This window comes from Simochromis diagramma, unplaced genomic scaffold (genome assembly GCF_900408965.1).
Source record: "Simochromis diagramma unplaced genomic scaffold, fSimDia1.1 OVJJ01000150.1, whole genome shotgun sequence".
Taxonomy (NCBI): domain Eukaryota; kingdom Metazoa; phylum Chordata; class Actinopteri; order Cichliformes; family Cichlidae; genus Simochromis; species Simochromis diagramma.
In genome coordinates, this window is record NW_024387083.1 from 2,477,428 (window position 1) to 2,498,372 (window position 20,945).

Genomic DNA, 20,945 nt, shown 5'->3' on the forward strand with positions numbered 1-20,945 from the left:
CTAATAGAACCATCTGTCAAAGGATTCTGCTGCTCACTTTGATACAAGCATTAAGGGCCAGGTCTCACACAGCTTCACCTTAGACATGATCAAGTTTTCTGCAGTGTGCACCAGAGAAAAAAATGAGCAAAGCTCCACATCTTAACTGAGATTTTGTGATAATAGCTGCTGGACATATCTGTCTTATCTATCCTTATACTTAACAGGTTCATTTGTATCTCTCATGTTATCACTTATCTTATCGTATCTTATCTTATCTTATCTTATCTTGTATATAAGCTTAAAGGGTCAATCATAGGACAAAAAAGGGGAAGGGGGGGGGGGGGGGGGGGGGTAACAAAAATGTCTGCAAGCACAGGTTAGATCCCTTTATATTTAATGTGTATATCTGTCTGTCTTTCCCCCCCAGATGTAGTTCCTTCTGAAAGCAGAGAGCTGGTCACTTCTCTTACACTCAGCTGTACTTCACGCCACCAAGCTTGCAATCCAAATGCACTTAGCTGTGGAGCCCATTACTGGTAGTTTAGTTTAAAATGACACAGAAAGGCTGTGATTGTTTGGAAGGATGAATCTTGGTTACAGTGAATACTACATGGTGAACGTTTGGCTCCCCCACCCCCACTATACCTTGACAAGTCAGTCTGGCACTCAGCATAGAACCACAAAGTATCATTTTACTGGCACCAATTGAACAAAATACAACAGTAAGCTTTAAGCCTGACCACAAATAAAGCAAATAAAGATTTGCTTGTTATCCATTCATAGTAGGCTCTTGCTGTACTCCTTTAAAGGTGCTTGTACAGGGACTTATTATTCATTAAACAAAGAGGAGTTAGCTGTTTCCACCCCCAGTGCTAATCTCCATACATGCAACAGCTGCTGGGGCAGAGTGATGTTATCATCAAACTCTCTGGGGGAAAGAAAAATAACCTAAGTATCACCTCTTTCACAAAAAAGGAAACAATTAATGTAAATATCACAGGGTTACACAGCGAACTGGGGGGTGTTGCCATGCTAATGCAGCCCTGCCTATAGTGAAAACATAGGAGTAAATATAATATAATATAATATAATATAATATAATATAATATTCTGAACTAACTACTGAGTCTTTCACGTCTGCGTAAGGATATTAGAAATTGCTTGTGTTGTTTATTCAGGGTGTGTGGCTCTCGCGCGTGCACTTGCGCACGCACGCTGGACAGCCCTGTCTCCTCCTCGCGCTGGTGGCAGACCTACACAGTGTCGTGGCGTTTAGGGTGCTTGAGTGTCCGCACCAACTCTGTCACAGCGAGAGCCGCGGCTTCAGCCCCAGCTGTCCACAAACCGAGAGCAGGTTGTAGTCCGCGAACAGCGAAGCGAAGGAAAAGAAAAGTTCTTGTTGAGGAAGGGAAACAGGTCGGCTACTGCGGGTGCTGCTGCCGCTGGGGAGGGATATTTCAGGTGCACTTTATTAGCAGACTTTAATAGGTCATTTGCTCCGCGTATTACCGGACGGAAGATACCAGAAATAGAAAGGGAACCGAGTTGGACGTTTCCTTTCTTCCGCAAAAAAAGAGGTACGTTTCTCCCTTTCCCAGCTGTTTTCCTGCACAGTGCTTCCTTCATGTCCGACTACTAACTGGGAACCTTTACTAAAACTTCAATGTTTCCTGCTTTATCCCTAGGCTTTATCCTTTATCTGTGTAGGCTTATCCCTACAGAGTAATAATACACACTCTCGTTTTGCAGGAAATATGTTGACATAAACTAAGCTGTTATTTGTTTTGTTTTGTTTTCACCCAGTATCGAGATAGTACTGAAGCCTAAGCCTGAATTTTCCATCTGTGTTTGTGTCTCGGTCCTGCTCCTAATGAGAGAACAGATGTGCTGCTGCCAACTAATCGATAATGGTCATTTCCTGTTGGTTCAGGCAGACTGCTGCCTCTGGCTCAGCAAACAATGCCAGCTGAGGGATCTGGCCGCACTGCCATCAGGCTCTATATACCATAATGGCCTCTATTTGTTTTACTGGGGTTAATGACGCTCCTTTGTGTAATAAAGGAGCTCCCATTCTCATCCACTCTGCAGCTCCCTGAATGGCCAGTTTCACTTCATGGAGGATGGCTAGTCTGTGGTATGAGAGCAGGTGCTTGTCTTAGTCTTCCCAGCTGCTCACTGAGACCTGGTCCTGTGGTGATGTTTGAATAAGCTGCTTTTATTTCCTCATATTGTTCTACTTATTTCAGAGACACATTGGGTACTTTGACCATAGAAAGAAATCTTTATAACTGTCCTGCTTTGCAATTGTCTTTTTTTTTTTTTTAAAGATCATTTGCATACCCAGAAGTAACTTGACTCTGCAGAACTGAGCAACACCACAACAGGAAAAGCACTTTAAATTCTTGTAATCTCTACAACATGTAATGAACAAGTTTTAAAGTTTTAGTTTCTTAAAATTTTAAGAAACGTCAGCAAGCTTATGTGAGTCTGCTTCTGCCTGCAGGCGTTCTACGCTGCACAGTAAACACAAAGGACAAGTGACACGGTGTACTGCAGCCTTAAGCCGAGCTCAGTAGAGTGGAAGTTAAGATAGTTAAGAAACATCACTTTAAAATGAGTGAATCAATGTTATGTGATTTCTGAGCAGAAAAATGTACCTCAAGTTGCACAGGCATCATGTGATTCAGGGTTTCAGAGCCAGTATCCTGAGAGATTAGAAAGAATTGGGAGACATGGTGTGGGGCCCAGGACCCTTAATACCTAGAAACACATTTTTCCATTTAAAAGGATCGTGAGAGGGTATAGCAGGTGTGCCTAGGGCTCACATTCAGCAGGAAAGAAAACTTGTTTTACTTTCACACAGTTTTACAATACAAAACCCACAGAGGCAATTTAAAATGCTCAACTGAAGTGAGGCTGAAAGTCTGGATTAACCCTCCAGCTAAACTGCAGCTACTTTTAAAAAGGTGGTCTTACACTTATATACAGACAGAGTTCTTAACAAGTGAAACACACAGACTTGTCCTCTTATGCCCTGTATGGCAATTATTCTGACAGTACAGAGTGAATACACTCTTTCCTCCTTATTTTGTTTTCTTTAGCTCTCATGGTAGTGAGATAGATATCTGTGTCGAGCTCTGGAGACCTCCATCTGGCCAGTTAAAAGCTGAGCGTACTGACTGCCTTGACCGCTAATGGGTCTTGCGGGCAGCTGAGTCAAAGTCTGGTCTCCACGGAGACGGGTCTGACCAGAGAGAGGCACGGCTGAGCTGCAACGATTGATCTGCTGTGTGTGTGTGTGTGTGTCTGTTTGAATGGACGCACATGGCCAGCTCTCTGCCCTCCTCCTCCCTGTGTTTGGTTGACTGACAATAAAAGGTTTGATGGCAGGTAATCTCACACTTGCCCCAGAAGAGATTACACTGAGATTAATGGCTGTAATGAAGCGATTGGACAGATGGCAGGACGTCCTGTACTTTCATTTAAAGGAAATTTTCAGGTTTTTAGTGTGTGTATAAATGGCACATCGAATGAAAATATATATACAATCAGCAATTTTGTTTAGTTAAGTCACAACATCATCAAGTCAACTTCTAGTTGAAGTAGTCATTCAGCGTGCGTACATGCCAATCACTTCCTCCTCTCTGCTTCTTTAAATTAATGATGATTTCTGCTTTTCCTCAGTAGAAATCTGCAAACTAAACATTTTTCTATGTGTGTGAGAGCTGTGAACAGAGGTGTTATGTTTGTGCGTTGATTGTCTGTCCATGCAGCTGCTGCTTTGCTAGTTGTAACCACTAACCAGTGTGAGGGATGTGATAATGCAGTTGTGATGCCGTTAGTTGATTTTGGTAGGATGTTTCAAGCAAGTGCTTTAGTTTATCCTGATTTTTCACATAGACTTTGCCCTCTCGTAAATGCTCCAGATGGCATCAACTGAGTCGCGGCTCCAGCAGCAGCCCTCGCAGAAGGATGCAGCCGACCAGAACTTTGACTACATGTTCAAGCTGCTGATCATTGGCAACAGCAGCGTGGGGAAAACTTCCTTCTTGTTCCGCTATGCCGACGACTCCTTCACCTCCGCTTTCGTCAGCACCGTGGGCATTGACTTCAAGGTCAAGACTGTCTTCCGCAATGACAAGAGGATCAAGTTGCAGATCTGGGTGGGTAGATTTGAGATAAATGAGAAGTTCTCTCTGCCAAGCTACAGCATCAGTTCATTCTGCCTTTTTGTTTGCCAGAATGAAGAGGAGCTTCATGTGTACTCTGTGATAAGCTGTTGTAAATCAGAGTGGATGCTCCATACTTCTAAAGGTGTTATTGGTTTAGAACATGTTAAGTCTTCCACCTCTTACTGAACAAAAGTCTTAAAAATACATTTTTCTCAAACTGTGGTTTGGCAGTTGTGCAAGTGTAACCTGTGAATTGTGTAAATGTAAAAAGCATGACTTCCTCATGTTTTATACGCATTTATACTTCCTACCCATTATCACGCATCTGCTAAGTGTCAACATTTGTTTAAAGGAGATGGATGGTGGTGCTTACTACAGTTTTAGTTGTAGTTGTAAGCCAGGGTTTGCCTGTTTTTCCTTAGATCTAGTGGTACCGTGCCTTTAAGAAAAGTTATGGTATGAATGTTTTTTGACACTTTTTTGACCACCTTTTGTATCGGTATGGTGAACGTGTTAGCCTAGAACAGGGACATCAGACTCATTCTACATCAGATTCATTTTACATCGTGGGCCATATTTTGATCTTACGTGGGCTGGACAAGTGGTCAGTTTAACTACACATTTACATACATGCAGTTTCAACAGTATTTCTTAGGTTTTCTACATGCTAAAGAAATGCTCCTGTGGTAAATGAAAGAAATCTGTCCATACGATTTGGACTTTAAGCTGTAAGAGGTAAATGTGTAAAATTACAGAAAAAGTTCTGGTAGCTCAATCTCCAGACTGTGCTGTATTTATAAAACAGAAGGTTTCTGTCAATTAATAGAAAATTTTTTCCAAAGCCGTTTAGTGGGCCGGATTGTCTTTCGGGCCTTATGTTTGACATCACTGTCCAAGCAGATACAATTTCTACTAAATCTTAGGATAAATTTCTGGATACTTAGCTACTGTTCACATGACTGTTCACTAGCTTTAACTAACTTTATCTGCTGATTACAGTGTCACCTGGATGCCAAGGTGGAAAAGTGTTCTCTATCGTGGGTTATGATGTCCTCTTCATTTAAATATAAAATGTGTTTTGACAAATTGGGCACAAATTCCTTCCTCTTTTGCTCCCAAGGTTGAGAAAGTAAGATGTATTCATTGTTTAGTTGCTGTACATTTCACGTAGACACTGACGCAATACGTTGTGTGCAGCATTTATAGCAGGCAAGGTGTTGTGATGGTGTTGTTTGTAAGTTAAACATCATCTGAAACAGTACAGTAGCTCCACAGTCACATTAGCACATAATGCTTCCTTGTTGTTGAAGTCTTCAGGTGTTGATTCAGCTGTTTTTCTGAGCTACAGTTTGTAGTATTGTTGCGTGTTGCGTTCGACAGTTGATGTTGTTGCTGTACTTCACACCACTGTTCCTCTTTGCTAACTCATTTTGTCATGCATGTTTATCACACAAGATCATGATTTTGGAGAATTTGCTATCGATGCTTTTCATGAATTTGTCATTTCTTTGACGGGCAAGCAGACATTACTTCCCCTAATAGTCATACAGTTAAGATAAAAATATCAAAACACACATAATTAGATTGTGAACAGTTTGATTATTATGAATAAAACTGTTAAGCCTTACATTAATTGTATAATGTCTACTGTGGGTCAGCACTGTAGACTATAACTAAAAGATGATGTACTGTAGAGAGGATGCAAACTCCGGAAAGGTCTGAAAAGTGAAGTCGGTGAGATGGTCTTCTAAATAGAGCTGCTCGATTGTGGAAAAAAATCATAATTATTTTGTTCAGCATTAAGGTCTCGAATCTTTAACACAATAACTCTACATTTGAAAACTTTTTGTCAACCAAAGTCTCTCTTTCTGTCATCTTGGCCATAATCATTAGAAGTTCTAATTGTAATTTAATTTAAATGTAGTTGCACAACCCTGGCTTTCAGGAACTACTGCCATAGTTGCAAAAAGAAGTCAAACTGAGTTGAAGTCTCTGAAAGAATAACCCTGCTTCTCGCTTGATTTATGACCTCAGTAAACACTTTCCCAATGAGTTTTCCGCCTCAGTTATTAACGTCAACACAACATTATGCTTGTTTTTTAAATTTTAGTTTATTTAGAGTAAATTACATGAAAAAGCATTTTGACAGGTCACTATTATATGAGGATCCACCCCACGCCGTAACAACAGCCAAAATAGAGTTGGGGCTTCAAAAGGAACTTCAGTGGCTGACCCCACTTTTTAAACTCTATGGTAACATCTGGTTAAGTCACTCAAATTTATCTGCAACATGGTGACAGGATGGCATGGGTGGATTACTAGTTTTTAAAAAATCGATGGGTAGTTGCATTATGGGAAATCTAGGATTCAGTGTTGGACCAGGGCTGGGGCAAAAAAAATATGTCAAACTCTGTTGTTTCACCCCAGTTTCTTTTTGTTCTTCTTTTAAACTTCCACCTTCAGAGAACTATAATGGGTACCTTTAAATGCCTGTGCCAGTTTTTGAGATGATACTTTTACACCTTTTTACAGTTAGCACTTGAGAAACAGCAGGAATCAGCTTCTATGATTGATCAGCCCCACTGACAGCTTTACTAACAAAGTTAACTTTGGAATGGGCTTTCATATTGTACTATAAGGTGTATCCTGGCAGCTCACCTTCCCTCACACTATGCTACAAATCCTGTCTATATACATTGTTTAGGCTGATCAAACAGATGATTCATTCAAACCAGCAATCTGTGAGCCACTGTATGATCCACAAAGAGTGACCCGAATGAATCAGCAGGCGAGAGGAGCCCACACCAAAACACACAGTCACCTAGTGTGTGAATGGGTGGATGACTGGTTGTGTAAAGCGCTTTGGGGTCCTTAGGGACTAGTAAAGCGCTATACAAATACGGGCCATTTTTACCATTTACTAAAACTGTGTCTCTTATAAATGACATGCAGTGTTAGTGGTGTTAGTCTAACAGCTGATCAGGAGGGAAATAAAAAAACAGCAGTAACTAACTTGACTGTGTACTTTGTATTCAATAATTAGAGGACATTGTTATGGGGTTCTACAGAAGCAGCAGTACTGATGGCGCTGTTGGATGACAAAGAAACCTGGTATTTCCTAGGCTCAGGAAGCAGAGGAAGTTCCTTATCAGCGTCTCACTGAGCCATAGCGAAGATCGACTGCGAACTCAGTAGTGTATTTAAAGGGTGTGGGAGCAGCAGGCATGTCTTAAAACAAGCACTCTTTTACATCGTGTTAATATTTAACTCTGTAATAATTCAGGAATGCTAAATTAAAGTTGGCTACCTAACATAAGAGAATTCACCAGAGCCTTTGACAAAGAGAGTTGCAGATTAAGCCATTGTGCCAGCTGCCAGCCTCACTGTGTGTATCATGGAAAGTAGTCTGATAACGCGCCACGTGGCCATTGCACAGTGCATGAACATACAGGAACTCGTGTACAATATGAACACACTGTGCACACACACTGTGTACATCCCTGCTCTCATGTCATGGAAATACATTTCCTTTCTTTAAGCAAACACACACACCTTTTGCACATTTAGCATAAATACTGCCGCACATATGCCTGGGCGTGCTATCCCTAGGGATGATGTCCTGTGTGTGCCACTGCTTCATGCTGGTCGCTTATATAAACGCAGGTGACGCATGTTTAAAGATTAGGGTCCCAGAGACGTCAGAGCTTCTGATTGTGCACAAGCCTAATTTAAACTCCTCCCTATCTGTCATCGCATATATGCACACGAGGGAGCAGCTTTTGTTTACTGTTTGGGGTTTATTGTAGCAACCTTGGAGACTGACTGTTTGGTTAGTAATGCTATTATGCTGCCAAATATTTGATCATCCCTTCGTGGATGAGATAAAGATGGACCTGGGATATATCACACGTTACTGAAACAAAAATAAACTCTGACAGAGCAGGCTCTGGAAAGATTAAAGAATAAACTTGAGCACTCTGCTCGAGGGATTTTACCAGCAGACTGCCCTCTGTGTTAGTTGTTTTCGTAAAGTGAGAAGGATCGCTCTGGTTGTCCACCTAGAGCAGTCCTAGCTGTAATGGAACATTCATAACCTTCAAAGCCCTCTGGTTACCTGGACAACCCACTCTTCCTCCTCATCAAAATGAGGAAAACATCAGACACACACAGGCCCCTGATGCAAATTAAGGACTTTAGAAAGGTTACCAGGTAACCACGAGAGTGGCGGCGAGATAATCAACCAACTCACTCTACCTTTTTGATGTTTTATGCTTTAATTGTCCAATAAATAAACGGAGCCGTTGGCTGTGATATTACACAGCCTCCAGGTGGTTAGTAATCCAAGCCACAAGTCCCGGTGTGATGAGAAATGATTGTGGCAGGAGCTCGTATCTAAATGCCATCTTCCCCTGGACTGTGTGGTGCAGAGAAATGGCATTTTGAAGCAATGCAGCCAGTTGGTTTGGAAGAAAAAAACTACATGAAGGTCTCACAGAGTGCAGCAGAGCCTTGACCTACCCTGATATTTACCAGTACATGTCTAATAAAACCAAATACAAATCTGACTTGAATTTAACTTAAAAACAATTGAAAAGAACTTACCTAACCAGTACTAACAAGAATCATCAAAGCTGGTGAAACTAGGAGTACTAGTAGCATCATTAGATGAAAAATAACCCTATCCCCACCTTCTGCTTAAAATAGCCATCCCTGCAAGATATTTCTAAATTATAGGATGTAAATGCAATTATAGGGCATTAATGCTGTAATGGATGACTGTCAAACTTGCTCTACTTGGACTGTGTAGTGTCAAGTCAAAGCTGACACCTTGGATAACTGTTACTTGGAAAGAGTCCCAGGTTAGTTTTGGCAATACTGCCCCCTTGTGGTTTAAAATCATATACTGGAGATTTTTAACCTTAAAAATGTAAAGTGAATGAAGCAGATAGAATGAAGTATTTCATGGACTGTGTATTATTGTATAATTGCAGGACACGGCAGGGCAAGAACGCTATCGCACCATCACCACAGCCTACTACCGAGGAGCCATGGGCTTCCTGCTCATGTATGATATCACTAACCAGGACTCCTTCAACGCAGTTCAGGACTGGTAAGTGTGGAATGAGTGAAAAGCTTTACTATTAATACTGTCTACATTAGATTATGTATTTGTAATTTTGTTTTATCTAAAAAAACAATTAAAAAAATACATTCTCAAGTATTTTATCTAAAGTGTGAAGTTGATGCCAGTTGATGGAACATGAAGGGGTTTTTGGTATGTTAGTGCCATCATGTGGTCAGTTGTGAACTGAGGCGTAAACGTGACATCCCTGTTCTTCTTTGTCCTTTTTATATACAGTTAGAGCAATAATATATTGTACAAAGTTAAGTAGTTTTATCTCTGTACACAGCCACAGTGGAAACAATCAAGATATGACTGAAGTGCAGATTTTCAGCTTTAATTGAAAGAAATGAACAAACAAAATCTTTAATGGTTTAATAGTAACGTGACTTATAATGAGGCCCAAAGATGGTGCCATTGATGTCAGTGCAAGTGAGGGAGGCCATCAAAAGGCAGAAAAATAAAAGTAAACCTATCGCTGAGACAGCACTATTTTAGGAGGAGCCATTCTTCAAAATAATGAATGCAGTGGCCGCCTCAGCAATACCAAAAAGCCTGAAAGACAACAGAAGACAAAATACATGATTGGAGAGTTCTTTTCACAATTAAGAAAAACAGCCTCACAACATCTAACCAAGTTAAAAACACTCTTGAGAAGGTATCATTGTCAAGGTCTACAATCAATCCTTTGTGAATGTAAATATAGAAGGTATCTAACAAGTCCTTTTATATTTACATTCACAAAGGGTGAATATGAATATAGAACTTCCTGTTCGTCTCAAGAAGAGGAAGTTCAAAAGAACATCTAAAAAATCTAAAAAAGTCTGTGCAGTTCTGAAAATAATTCTCTGAACAGATGAAACCAAGATGAACGTACCAGAATAATGGAAAGAGAAAAGTGTGGAGAAGGAGAAAACTGCTCATGATCTGAAGCATACCACAAAGAAATTGGAGATACTTCAAATGCCAAGTCAGTCACATGATCTCAACCTAGCAGAGCGCTTCCCAGTTATTAACTTAAAATTTAAATGCAGAATGATCCACAAAGAGCAGCTGAAGGTGGCCGCAGTAAAGGCAGCATCTGGTGACATCCATGGGTTCTAGACTTCAGGTGTCACTGTCTGAAAAGGATTTTCAACAAAGTTTAAAAAAGTCTTTATATTTAAATTCATGTTAGTTTGTCCCATTCATTTTGAACATCTGAAAACAATGTATTGTGTATAAAAATAGCTGAGTTATAGGTGGAAGTCTGCAGTTCAATCATATCTTGATCATTTAACACCCACTGCAATGGTGTACGTGGGCAAACTTCAAATTTGTGTCACTGTCTAACAAGGTATGGACCTCAATGTATTTTTTCTGCCAGATTTCCCAAAGAGTTTAGTGAATCTACAGCAAATATGCTACTTATCATATTTGGATGATTCTAAATAAAAATGTTTATTTAAAAACACTTAACAGCACTGGATAGCTGGTTTTTACCCCTCAGCCGTAATGTCGTCACCCTGACGTAGACACTGAAGTTTGTGAACTTTAGAACAAAGGGATGTAGGAGTTTCAAATTGATACCGTAGGTATATCTACTAAAAATCTCAAAACAGTTCAAAATCAGTGATCCCAGCGTCAAGATCAGTGGGCAGAGGACAAGTTTTCTGAAAATCTTGTGAATGCGATAATTTGAGAAGGACGTCACCCAGGATTTAGAAATTGATTCCATAAATGTATCTAGTAGGAGCCTGAGGGGTGCCACCAACCCCCTGCAGGGGGCTTAGATTCTTGTGGTTTGGAGTTGCAGCCCAAATTAGATGAGAAATGCATTGCCGTGCTATATTAATGCAAGAATTTGTAAATAATGTACAATAAAGTCTATATTTAACTGAAAGTAGTACAAAGTACAGTAGACAATACAAAAAGTACAAAGACAACATATAAACTGTTGAAACTGAGAAATCATATAGCTTTTAGAAAAAAAATGCTCATTGGAGATGAGATGAGATGAGAGACCAGTAATGCATTTGAAATGTATTTGAAATGCATTTCAAATACATTTCAAATGCATTTTAAAAAACGTCATTAACAACAGGCATAACTAGCAGTTTAACTCGATGATCTCAGGAACAATTCTGAATACTATTCTCTGTGAACACAATTCTTCACTGTGTCCTTATATGCAGTTTAATCTCTGTCATGCGGCTGGCAGGTGATTGGCCTAAACCTCTTCAGGGCAGTCTGAGGTCAAGTGGAAAACTGTTCTGTGACTGATGATTCAAAATGTGGGAATCATGGATGCCACGTCCTCAGACTAAAGAGGGTTGGGACCGTGTGGGTTGGTATCAGGGACATGTCACATAATGAATACATTTGGTGCATTATAAAATGAAAATTTTTGTGCAGTTGGAATCCTTTACCAAGAAAGAAGAGAAAACATTTAGCTTTCAAAACAACAGTTTTATTGACACTAGGAAAAACTCGCCCTATATATCTTTTTTCTTCTTTATTCAAAACAAGAATGATTAGCAAAAACCACAAAATATTTAAAATGAAAAATTAAGTTTTAGATAAAACGTAGTATTACTTGCTGAAGGGTTCATTCAGTCGTGATGGTTGCTAAAATGTCTTTGGCTTTGGGCGCTGGCGACCCAACACTGCATTGGCAAGGAGATAACAGAATGAAAAGGATGTATATGAAGAAGTAAAACAGTGGGATTTATAATAAATCGTTTTTTTAAACATATAGATATTAATAGTTGTTGTATATGTAACAATGTTTTGCGTATACAATGGTCCCTCGGTAAAACGCGGTTCACCTCGCTGTTTCGCAGATTTTATTTTTGTGTGTGTGTGCAATTTTGCATACCTTTTTTACAGCGCATTGTGTTCTGCATCCTGATTGGCTGTTGACTATTTTCAGTTGATCTCATGCTGTGTCTCCTTCACAGTACAGAATGCGTTCAGCTTGTCAAATTTACATAAATCTTCGATCGCTAGCAACATGACTCTGAAGTGCTGTACTGTGTGTTTGTAAGTTTTCTCCCCAACAAACACAACAATGTCGACGAGACGTCATCACCTGCGGGTGCCTTTGGTTTCATTCTATAATACTGGACTTATTTGTCTGCAAGGTTTGAACTTCGAGTGTTTAAACAAGAAAGAAAAGTGAAAATGTTCATGCCTGTCTGAGAAAACTGTATAAAGTGTGTAGTGAGGGGTTTTACAGCCTTAAAACATCTATAATAATTGTAAAAAATAAAAATACTTCGTGGATTTCACTTATCGCGGGTTATTTTTAGAACGTAACTCCCGCGATAAACGAGGGACCACTGTATGTTATTCTGATTGGCTTACCCGTTAAGAGGTACAGTTCATGCACACATATGCATATACATATGCTTTGATCATTATAGTAAGAATAGTTTAATCAGAGTGTCCTATATATATATATATATATATATATATATATATATATATATATATACACATTTTTTTTTTTTTTCTGCTGTTAATCATGTAGACTTTGCAACTCTGGTTTTGTCTTTCAGGGCAACACAAATCAAGACATACTCGTGGGACAATGCTCAGGTGATCCTGGTTGGTAACAAGTGTGACCTGGAGGATGACAGGCTTATACCCACAGAGGATGGCCAGCGACTGGCTGAGGAGCTAGGTAAAAGCTGTTAGTGTCACAGTGTTGTTTCTTTTTAGCTTAGAGTCTGCAGACACGTTTGACTTGTCTTTTTTGTAGATTCTGACATTAGTACATCTATTTTTCATCGCACATGAACTGAAATACCATTTAGCTTTGTGACTTTGCTTCATGTCAGGTTTTCAGTTCTTTGAGGCCAGTGCCAAGGACAACATCAACGTCAAGCAGGTGTTTGAACGTCTAGTGGATGTTATCTGTGAGAAGATGAACGAGAGCATGGAAGGAGACGCCAACCTCATAGCCAACCACAGCAACCAGGGCCTTAAAGACTCACCTTCAGAGAGCCACGGGGGCTGTGCTTGCTAAACCATCTGCCTTCTTAGTCTCCCAACACACACACACACACACACACACACACACACTGAAGAATAACTTGTCTGTGCCTCAACCATGAAAAGTGCCGCACCTCCCCTTTCACTTGAGCCATACGGAGCTCTGCCCCATCCACACAGCACAGATAATCTTCAGCACATCCTCCTCCTCCTCAAACCTGTCTTTCCTTCGAAGAGACCCACTCTGTCACTTTCTTTCTCTTAAGGGAGACTTTAAGCCTGCAGACTTTAAGCCGCCACATACACCTCTTTGACTGCTGTAGCCCCATTAACTACCACGTGAAATCTAGTGAAACATTTATTCAGTGCATTCAGTTTTCTTAGACAAATATTTTTATAGACAGCAACAAGCTAGCTATCAGTTTATCTTGAAAATTTTGATTTGATCGATGAACTGTTTAAATGTGTTATACTGTAGAAACCAGTAATGTCAAGTTCCAATAGGACTTGTCTTCGGTCTAATATTTATTAAGGTATTGATTTCTGATGGATTTTAGCAGCTCCAAGACGTTTTGTGCTTGATGAGTCTTGTCCAGGATGCTCCCCTCTAGGGACTGATTAAAGGGAGGAAACATGAAGGAGTCTTGCACAGCGTGCTGAAAGTTTTCAGCATTGCCAACCCTCAAGGGCAAGTTTGACAAGAACTTTGCTTTCCTGTCAGGAGTAAAAAAAAAAAAAAGTACCACTGCTGCATATGGTAAGTAAAACTACTGCCTAGAGCTGGTTAATTTAGCCAAGCATAAAGACATCGATATACTAAACTTCATATTCAAAACATACTTAGACTCACTTAGAATATAGTAAATCAGCTGCAGTAGAAGCGTAATAACTACTGTACAAACACGTGTGACCAGTCTACTCCACCTACTTCACCTCTTCTTCTTGCTGTTTACTAAATGTCAGGTCTGCCACACAGTGTGATGTACTAGTGTCAGCAAGCCCCTCATGTGACATGTCCTCTGTCCGCCTTCTGTCTCACACACACACACACACACACATACTGCTCCCTTAACTGTAGCATGGTACTGTGTTTAGTAGGTGAGCAGTTACAATGTGGTGAATTATCTTTTTTTCCCTTTGTTTGTTACTGACACGACTGTTTTCAAGAAGTGCAGCACATTATGTGTGTTTGTGCCCAGAAAGGGGGACAACCACTGATCTGTGAGGACGATAAGTCCGGACACCAACCGTGCTGTTGCAACTATCAGGAGGAACAGTGAGCCGGTGCAGAGCATCACTCTATTCCCCATTACTGTTATAAATCAATGTGAATAAAATGCAGTTTTAGAATGACTCCACATAATTGTATTTTATACATCTTGTTTTGTTCCTGCTGTTTGGACAAGATTTCAGTGTTGAAAGGTCAGTTTGACCCTCCTGAAAAGGTCATCCTGATGGGAAAGATTGAAATTTGGAGCGTCTTTTGGATTTCACCACAAATCAGGGATGGGAATACAAGAATTGTGTGTTGTTGTTTTGTTTTGTTTTTAAATCTTTTTATTTTTATTATTACCATCCATGTGCAGACTGTTGACTGTCAGTTAGTATTAACCATAGCCTCTGTACAGCGATAGCAGCCTCACACTGCTAACTGCTGGTCAGCCCACTCCCTGCTACTGTACGAGCCTGCGGCCACTTATCGCTCGTGTCAGCATGTGCTGCTGAATAGTGATATAGTTTGACAGGTATTAGATGTTATCATATCACGTGTCTGTGGCATGCTGCGCTTTGATGCAGGGGTCTAAAATAGATCAGTAATTCATAACACTATTTGTATTATATCATGCAGTTTTGCAGTGTATTAAAATGGCATGCAAAAACCATGTTTCTCTTACTGAGCTTCTGATGGGGACTGCTGCTTGAAACATGCTGTTCTGCTCTGTCCACTGATATCACATTTTAGTTCAGCAGGTATCTGCCATTGTGCTCAGACGCTCTTGTGCAAACAGGTTTGAACCTCAGCTTTTAGTCCTAGAGATGTTCTTTCTTTCTTATGCTTATGGCATATATATTTTAATGTCTTACATTCCTGATTGATAGCTTTCTAAAAGATGGGAGATTAGACCCTTTGTGCCGTTTACTATATTTTTTAAATCTGCAGGGTGAACCCATTGTTTGGAAAGAAAAAAGTGCATCTTATAAACAAGGACAAATGTAGAAATCTGTTTATGAAAATAAAGAATATATTCACTACAAAAAAGACGGGGGGGGGGAGCACAATAGTCTCTTCATCTCATAAATGAGTTCTGAAACCTGCACACGTATCTTTGCGGTCATGGCTACATCTAAGGTTTAATTTATGACCAGGAATCACACATCCTAACCCCAAACATCTGTTTTATCTGAAGAAACAGAGAAACCACATTCTGTCCTTGTCCTCCGCAACAATACAGATGTCTTCTTCCTGCTATAAGACACAACTTCCCTTCCCTATGCAAGGGAGGCCTCTGCTTCTAAACAGAATTCTCACTTAGCTGACTGGAAGGGATGTGAAACTGAAGTGAGCAAATGTATGCAAATGTGTCATTATTTAAACAAAACGTAGCTCTTTACGTCGGTGCCCATCTCACAGTCATCATACTGCCCTTTGTAAGTGATGTAAACACGTGCTGAATTGCATTTAAACTGACGGGGATGGGCTGAGACTACTTATCTTGGGTGAAGAAACAGGGCTGTCTGCACCTCTGATAATACTAGCCAAACCAAGAAAACACGGGGGTGCAGTGAGTAGATAAGGAACCGTTTAGGCCTGCTTCGTACAGAGTGTGAGTGGGTACTCAGCGGTTTCTGTTACATGAGCACATGCAGGAATTAAACTGTCCCAGGAGACAGCAGGGGACTACAGACCACCTCCTCGGGCCAGTCAGTGTTTGCGCACCATTTCCTCAAAAAGGGCTGTTATCTATCTATCCATCTAAATCTCCATCTATCTATCGATCCAACTCTCTATCTGCGCGCCTTTACACAGATCTCAGGCATCGCAAACATGTTGTAAACATCAATGAGCGCGTGATTCCCGCCCACTATGCCAAAAAGTTCTGAAAGACTTTATTTGCCCCACCTCTTCTGTTCTCACTCAAGGAGAAAGTAAACAGCTCGGCGTATAAGCACCTTATCGCTCACGAGCAGGCGCGTAATAACCGCGCTGCGCTATGCATGGTATCGAAACACAAAACAAGCGAGGAGAGAGCTGCGGCAGATGTGTTTGTGGCAGGTTGTTTTCCGGTGATGCAGGTGGACAATAGAGGGCCGAGGTCGTTCTGTTCCCCGAGAAGACATGATGACATGTGAGATTCTGAGTAGACTGTTGGCACTTTGCGCGATAGCCTGCATCGCGCGAGCGGGTTCCACCCTCCAAGACGCTCGAGATTTCGAGGAGAAAGGTAAGGCATCTTTTGGTTTTGTTTTTTTTCTGGAACTTTTCAGGAAGGCGTTAGTGTGCTCCTATCATGCCATTTCACATAGTGCTCTCACATTTCCAATTTGCCACCCTCAGTGTCCATTCTCCTGAAAGAAGAACCAGAAACCCCCAAATGCTTTGCTGAAGGGAGGAAGGACTTCACGTGCTTCTGGGAGGAAGATGAGGAGAGAGCTGGCTCTGTGCATCAGTACTCCTTTACATACACCTACCAGTAAGTCACACTTATTATTAGATAAAATGAGTCTATGTGGTGATTTTTCCTTTTATCTCTTTTTCATATTACCTACAATGAAAGTATTTCAGGGTGGTTTCAGGAGATACCCCTTATACTTTCAGGGTTTTTTTTTACCGCTTCAGTTTCAGAGCCTATTATTAAAAAAATAATCCAAATGCTTGATTTGTTTACAAAACAAAAACTAAAATACAATATTACTATCACAATGTTCCCATTTTCCTCTATCCTGAGCAGAAATGAAAACAGCAGCAGGTGCCCCCTCAGTGCCGTCCCTGCAGCAGGTGGGAAAATGCTGATTGTATGCCATCTGAACCGAATTCAGATGTTTGCCCAAATGGACATCCAAGTTCATCGGGAGGGAATACTGATACACAATCGCAGCCTCCTCATCGAACTCGTCTGTAAGTGATGGTTTTTTTTTTCTGCAAACGGTGCTCCTGCCAACAAATTCTGCAAAGCTTAGCACTAGATTAATGCTTTTTAAATACGTTTTTAAGTATTTGTGCCTTACATTCTGCACTAACACGGTTCAAAGTGATGGTTAAAGGGGCTATGCACCTGCTGAGTGCTTAAAAACAAAATTGTGTACTGTAGGTTGAAATAACTGCCATCATCTGCCCATTTCTACTAAGTTTGCATGCAGCATTGCATCAAGGTACCTATAGATTGAGGGGAAGTGTTTCAAAGTGAGACTTTGCAGGGAACAGTCTTCCCTTAACTGCTATGCAACTCTATGTCTGTGTGCAGTTCTTCTGGATCCTCCTGCTAATGTAACAGTGAGCAGCACAGGTCAGCAAGGCCAGCTGAATGTCAGCTGGGTGCCACCTCCTCTGAAGTACATGGATGACAGCATGATGTATGAGGTCTTCTATTCTCTGGCTGACAGCCACATTGGGCAGGTAAAGCAGCCTCACCCATTTGAACATTAAACTCTGAGCAGCAGGTTTAATGATGGCCGCACATGGACTTTTTGGGGCTTTTTTGCAGGTTGAAGTGGCCCGGGCATGCTCAGAATATATCTTGAGAGGCCTGCAGTTCAGTAGAAAGTACAAGGTTCAAGTCCGTGTAAAACTGGATGGAGTTAGCTACAATGGCTACTGGAGTGCTTGGAGTGACCCAGTGTTCATGGAAACTCTTCCTGCAGGTGGTTATTCACATCAAAATGCATAACAAAAATGTATTATGTACCCCAAAAGCACTGGCAACTCATGAAAGGGACTAAATGATGCCATGGTTTTTTTTTACCGTATTCAGTGATCTAACACACATTGATCATTCTGTTCCTCCCCTAGAATTTGATCCACTCATCATCTCCCTGACGCTCATCATCTCTTTCATCTTCATTGTCCTGTGTCTTGCTATGCTCCTGTCCCATCATAGGTCAGTCAGCCTGGCCCACACAAACAGATTGCTTAAAAAATAAAAAATTGTCTCAAAAAATGTCCTTCAAGAATTTTAAGTAGCAATAACAGAAAACACAAGTTGTGAAATATATCTTAAGAGTCTGTTCCTTTTCTAGGTTCCTTATAAAGAAGATTTGGCCAGCTATTCCAACTCCTGACAGCAAATTTCAGGGTCTTTTTACCATTTATGGTGGGAACTTTCAGGTAAGAAAAATATTAAGAGTCTACAGCCATGCAGACTGAGCCTTAGCCTGGCACAATGACACTTTGAGCTTAATGTAACATGCTCACATCAACACCATCATATTCTTTTTGTTTTTCTATAGGAGTGGTTAGGGCAAACCAATGGAGGTTTGTGGTTGACGCCAGCTTTCATCTACTCAGAAGAATGCCCCTCTCCTCTGGAAGTACTCTCAGAACTGAGCCTATGCCCCTCACTGCCCTCTCCACCTCTGCCACCCAAGGCCTCTAGAGCTTTGAGTACAGTCAGGAATGAGGGCAGGGAATTGAGGAATGGGGTTGAAGAGAGAGCACTGTTGGTAAAAGACAATTTAGATGGCGAGACAGATGGGGAAAGAGCCGCACCGCACCACCACTGGTTACTGGACCGCTTGCGGGCACTCCACCAGCACCAGGTTCCCTGCTCGCAGTCTTCTCTGCTGGAGTCTCAAGACACCTACGTCACCCTCAGTGCCAACAACAACAGTGACGATGAGCGCGTGGATAGCAACCTTGAGGAAGCCTTGCCCCTTGAGGCTCTTTTTCCCTCTGGAAATACAGCATTGTGTGAATCTCACTCTGACCTGGGATCAGCGCCTCAAAGCTCTGGATCAGGTTGCATTTCTTCCCAGTCCAGTTTTGAGTACCCAAACCATGCCTGGATGGCCAAGGGCCCCGGGTACACCTACATGGCAGTGGCAGACTCTGGGGTCTCAATGGACTATAGCCCCATGAGCAGAGTTGATGAAAATGGAAAAGTGCCCGTCTACACTAATGAGTACAAGAACATGATCCCTGCTCACAGGAAACCCTTCTTGGTGAGGCAGTACCCTGTCCATGGTGATGGCTGAGAGGAAGCTAAACTGTTTTAAAACAGACTCTGTAAGGGAATTTGGATATTCACCCAAGGCAACATGGCTTCCCATCAACTGTTACGAAAGTAACTGGGGAGGTGACTGACACCACAGTGTAAGCTAAAGAACTCTGTACAGGACACTGAGGGATTGAACTTCTTGAGTTTCTCCACCATGAAGAATTTTGTAAAGCTTCATGTTAAGGCATACATATTGACCATTAACAGGTTTCTTATTAGCATGCATACTGGTAGCAGACTGGTTCTTTATTAGTCACTATAAAGCACTTTCTGATGCTGCAGTCTGCACCATATTCTACAAATATAATTAATTTGCTATCTAATTACTGCTCATTGATGGTAAATAAGGAAGTAGTTATTCATAACCTATTGCCAATATAATAGCAGTTTTCCTTTTATAGCATTTAATGAATACGGGGTATTCTTGTGAAAGACTGCACAAAAGTAAGTGTTAATAGTGTTAAAAAACCTGTAGGTTCACAGAAGTGCAAAGGAGCAAGAAGTACAAACTTGGCACAGCTAACACCATTCTCCTTATTAATTGATAGCATACTTTTGTTTTCATATCATGTTTAAGGTATAGATTAAATGTACTGCTTTAACTACTGCTTTTATAATTTTCAGCTGATAGAGCTTTTATATTTCTCAGCATGTGGCACCGTTTAGCACCCTAATTCACACATCACAAAAGCTACACAGACAAAAATGAACTTGCTTAAAGCAGTTCATGCTGCTTGGTTAGAGCAGCATTCTCTATATAATGCTTTCCGTGCAGCATAACAGAATTTTAGGTGAACAAAGCAGTAGGAGTTATGTCTTCTTGTTAGAAGTAATGCGACTTTCACATTTTTTACATTGTTGTAAAGTCAAACTTCAAGTTTCGGCAATCTTTGATAAACTGTATCATTACCGACATTAAACTGTGAAATAGCACCTACTCAATCATCCAATTACCAGAAGAAACTTTGTACAAACATCATCATTGTGCAAGAACAAGCTCGTCATCACAGCTGTTGCTACTTAATTTTTCATCATCACTGCTGTGAAAAAGAAAGTTGTGTTTTTTTTTTCCAAACTCACATTACTCAGCATCAAGTGTATATTATTCCAAAACGACAAATAAACTTAGCTTGGCTAACATTTGCTAAAATCTATAACGCTCTCTGTCTTTTTAAAAATAATTATGGCAAATCTGGCAGCCATCTGCAGTTATGAAAAAGCATGCCCTCTTTCAGTTAATGGAACCTCCATTGTATTATTGTAGGGTCTTTACCTCACAATATAAAGGGCCTTGAGGCAATCTTGTTGTGATTTGATGCTATAAAAATATAATTGAATTGATCTGAGTTCTCGAGCTTTAAGTGACAGGTGTACTCCGTCTTTCTATACTGCTCCTGCATTTTGGCTTTGCTTTTGATAAGTAATATATATTTTTAATATGTTATTTGCAGGTGTTCATTTGAGGTTTTTTAAATTTTAAGA

General features: G+C 40.7%; 2 protein-coding genes across 4 annotated transcripts; both read left to right on the top strand.

Annotated features, from left to right (window-relative positions):
• The first annotated feature begins 1,189 nt into the window (after nucleotides 1-1,189).
• rab3db (RAB3D, member RAS oncogene family, b) lies at nucleotides 1,190-14,604 on the top strand. 3 transcript variants are annotated; one of them, XM_040045734.1, is made up of 5 exons: nucleotides 1,190-1,559; nucleotides 3,883-4,145; nucleotides 9,146-9,264; nucleotides 12,816-12,949; nucleotides 13,098-14,604. In XM_040045734.1, the coding sequence occupies exons 2-5, from the start codon at nucleotides 3,900-3,902 to the stop codon at nucleotides 13,283-13,285; spliced, it is 687 nt and encodes a 228-aa protein (XP_039901668.1). In that variant the 5' UTR covers nucleotides 1,190-1,559; nucleotides 3,883-3,899; the 3' UTR covers nucleotides 13,286-14,604. The 3 variants fall into 3 exon arrangements, with proteins under 3 accessions (XP_039901668.1, XP_039901670.1, XP_039901669.1); XM_040045736.1 differs by having other exon boundaries at nucleotides 1,191-1,559; nucleotides 3,909-4,145; XM_040045735.1 differs by having other exon boundaries at nucleotides 1,193-1,559; nucleotides 12,816-12,940.
• On the top strand, nucleotides 12,388-20,603 carry epor (erythropoietin receptor). Its single transcript, XM_040045728.1, has 9 exons — nucleotides 12,388-12,398; nucleotides 15,062-16,694; nucleotides 16,808-16,943; nucleotides 17,202-17,368; nucleotides 17,715-17,866; nucleotides 17,955-18,111; nucleotides 18,260-18,347; nucleotides 18,487-18,574; nucleotides 18,697-20,603. Exons 2-9 carry the CDS (start codon nucleotides 16,589-16,591, stop codon nucleotides 19,438-19,440), a joined length of 1,638 nt encoding a protein of 545 aa, XP_039901662.1. The 5' UTR covers nucleotides 12,388-12,398; nucleotides 15,062-16,588; the 3' UTR covers nucleotides 19,441-20,603.
• Nucleotides 20,604-20,945: the final 342 nt, after the last annotated feature.

What these genes read in the sequence shown, in the direction of transcription:
- rab3db (XM_040045734.1), top strand. Translation starts at nt 3,900, where the DNA reads ATGCTCCAGATGGCATCAACTGAGTCGCGGCTCCAGCAGCAGCCCTCG. An exon ending in GGATCAAGTTGCAGATCTGG is followed by an intron (nt 4,146 to 9,145) that starts GTGGGTAGATTT and finishes GTATAATTGCAG; the next exon opens with GACACGGCAGGGCAAGAACG. An exon ending in TGAGGAGCTAGGTAAAAGCT is followed by an intron (nt 12,950 to 13,097) that starts GTTAGTGTCACA and finishes GCTTCATGTCAG; the next exon opens with GTTTTCAGTTCTTTGAGGCC.
- epor (XM_040045728.1), top strand. Translation starts at nt 16,589, where the DNA reads ATGATGACATGTGAGATTCTGAGTAGACTGTTGGCACTTTGCGCGATA. An exon ending in CCTCCTCATCGAACTCGTCT is followed by an intron (nt 17,369 to 17,714) that starts GTAAGTGATGGT and finishes GTCTGTGTGCAG; the next exon opens with TTCTTCTGGATCCTCCTGCT. An exon ending in CATGGAAACTCTTCCTGCAG is followed by an intron (nt 18,112 to 18,259) that starts GTGGTTATTCAC and finishes TTCCTCCCCTAG; the next exon opens with AATTTGATCCACTCATCATC.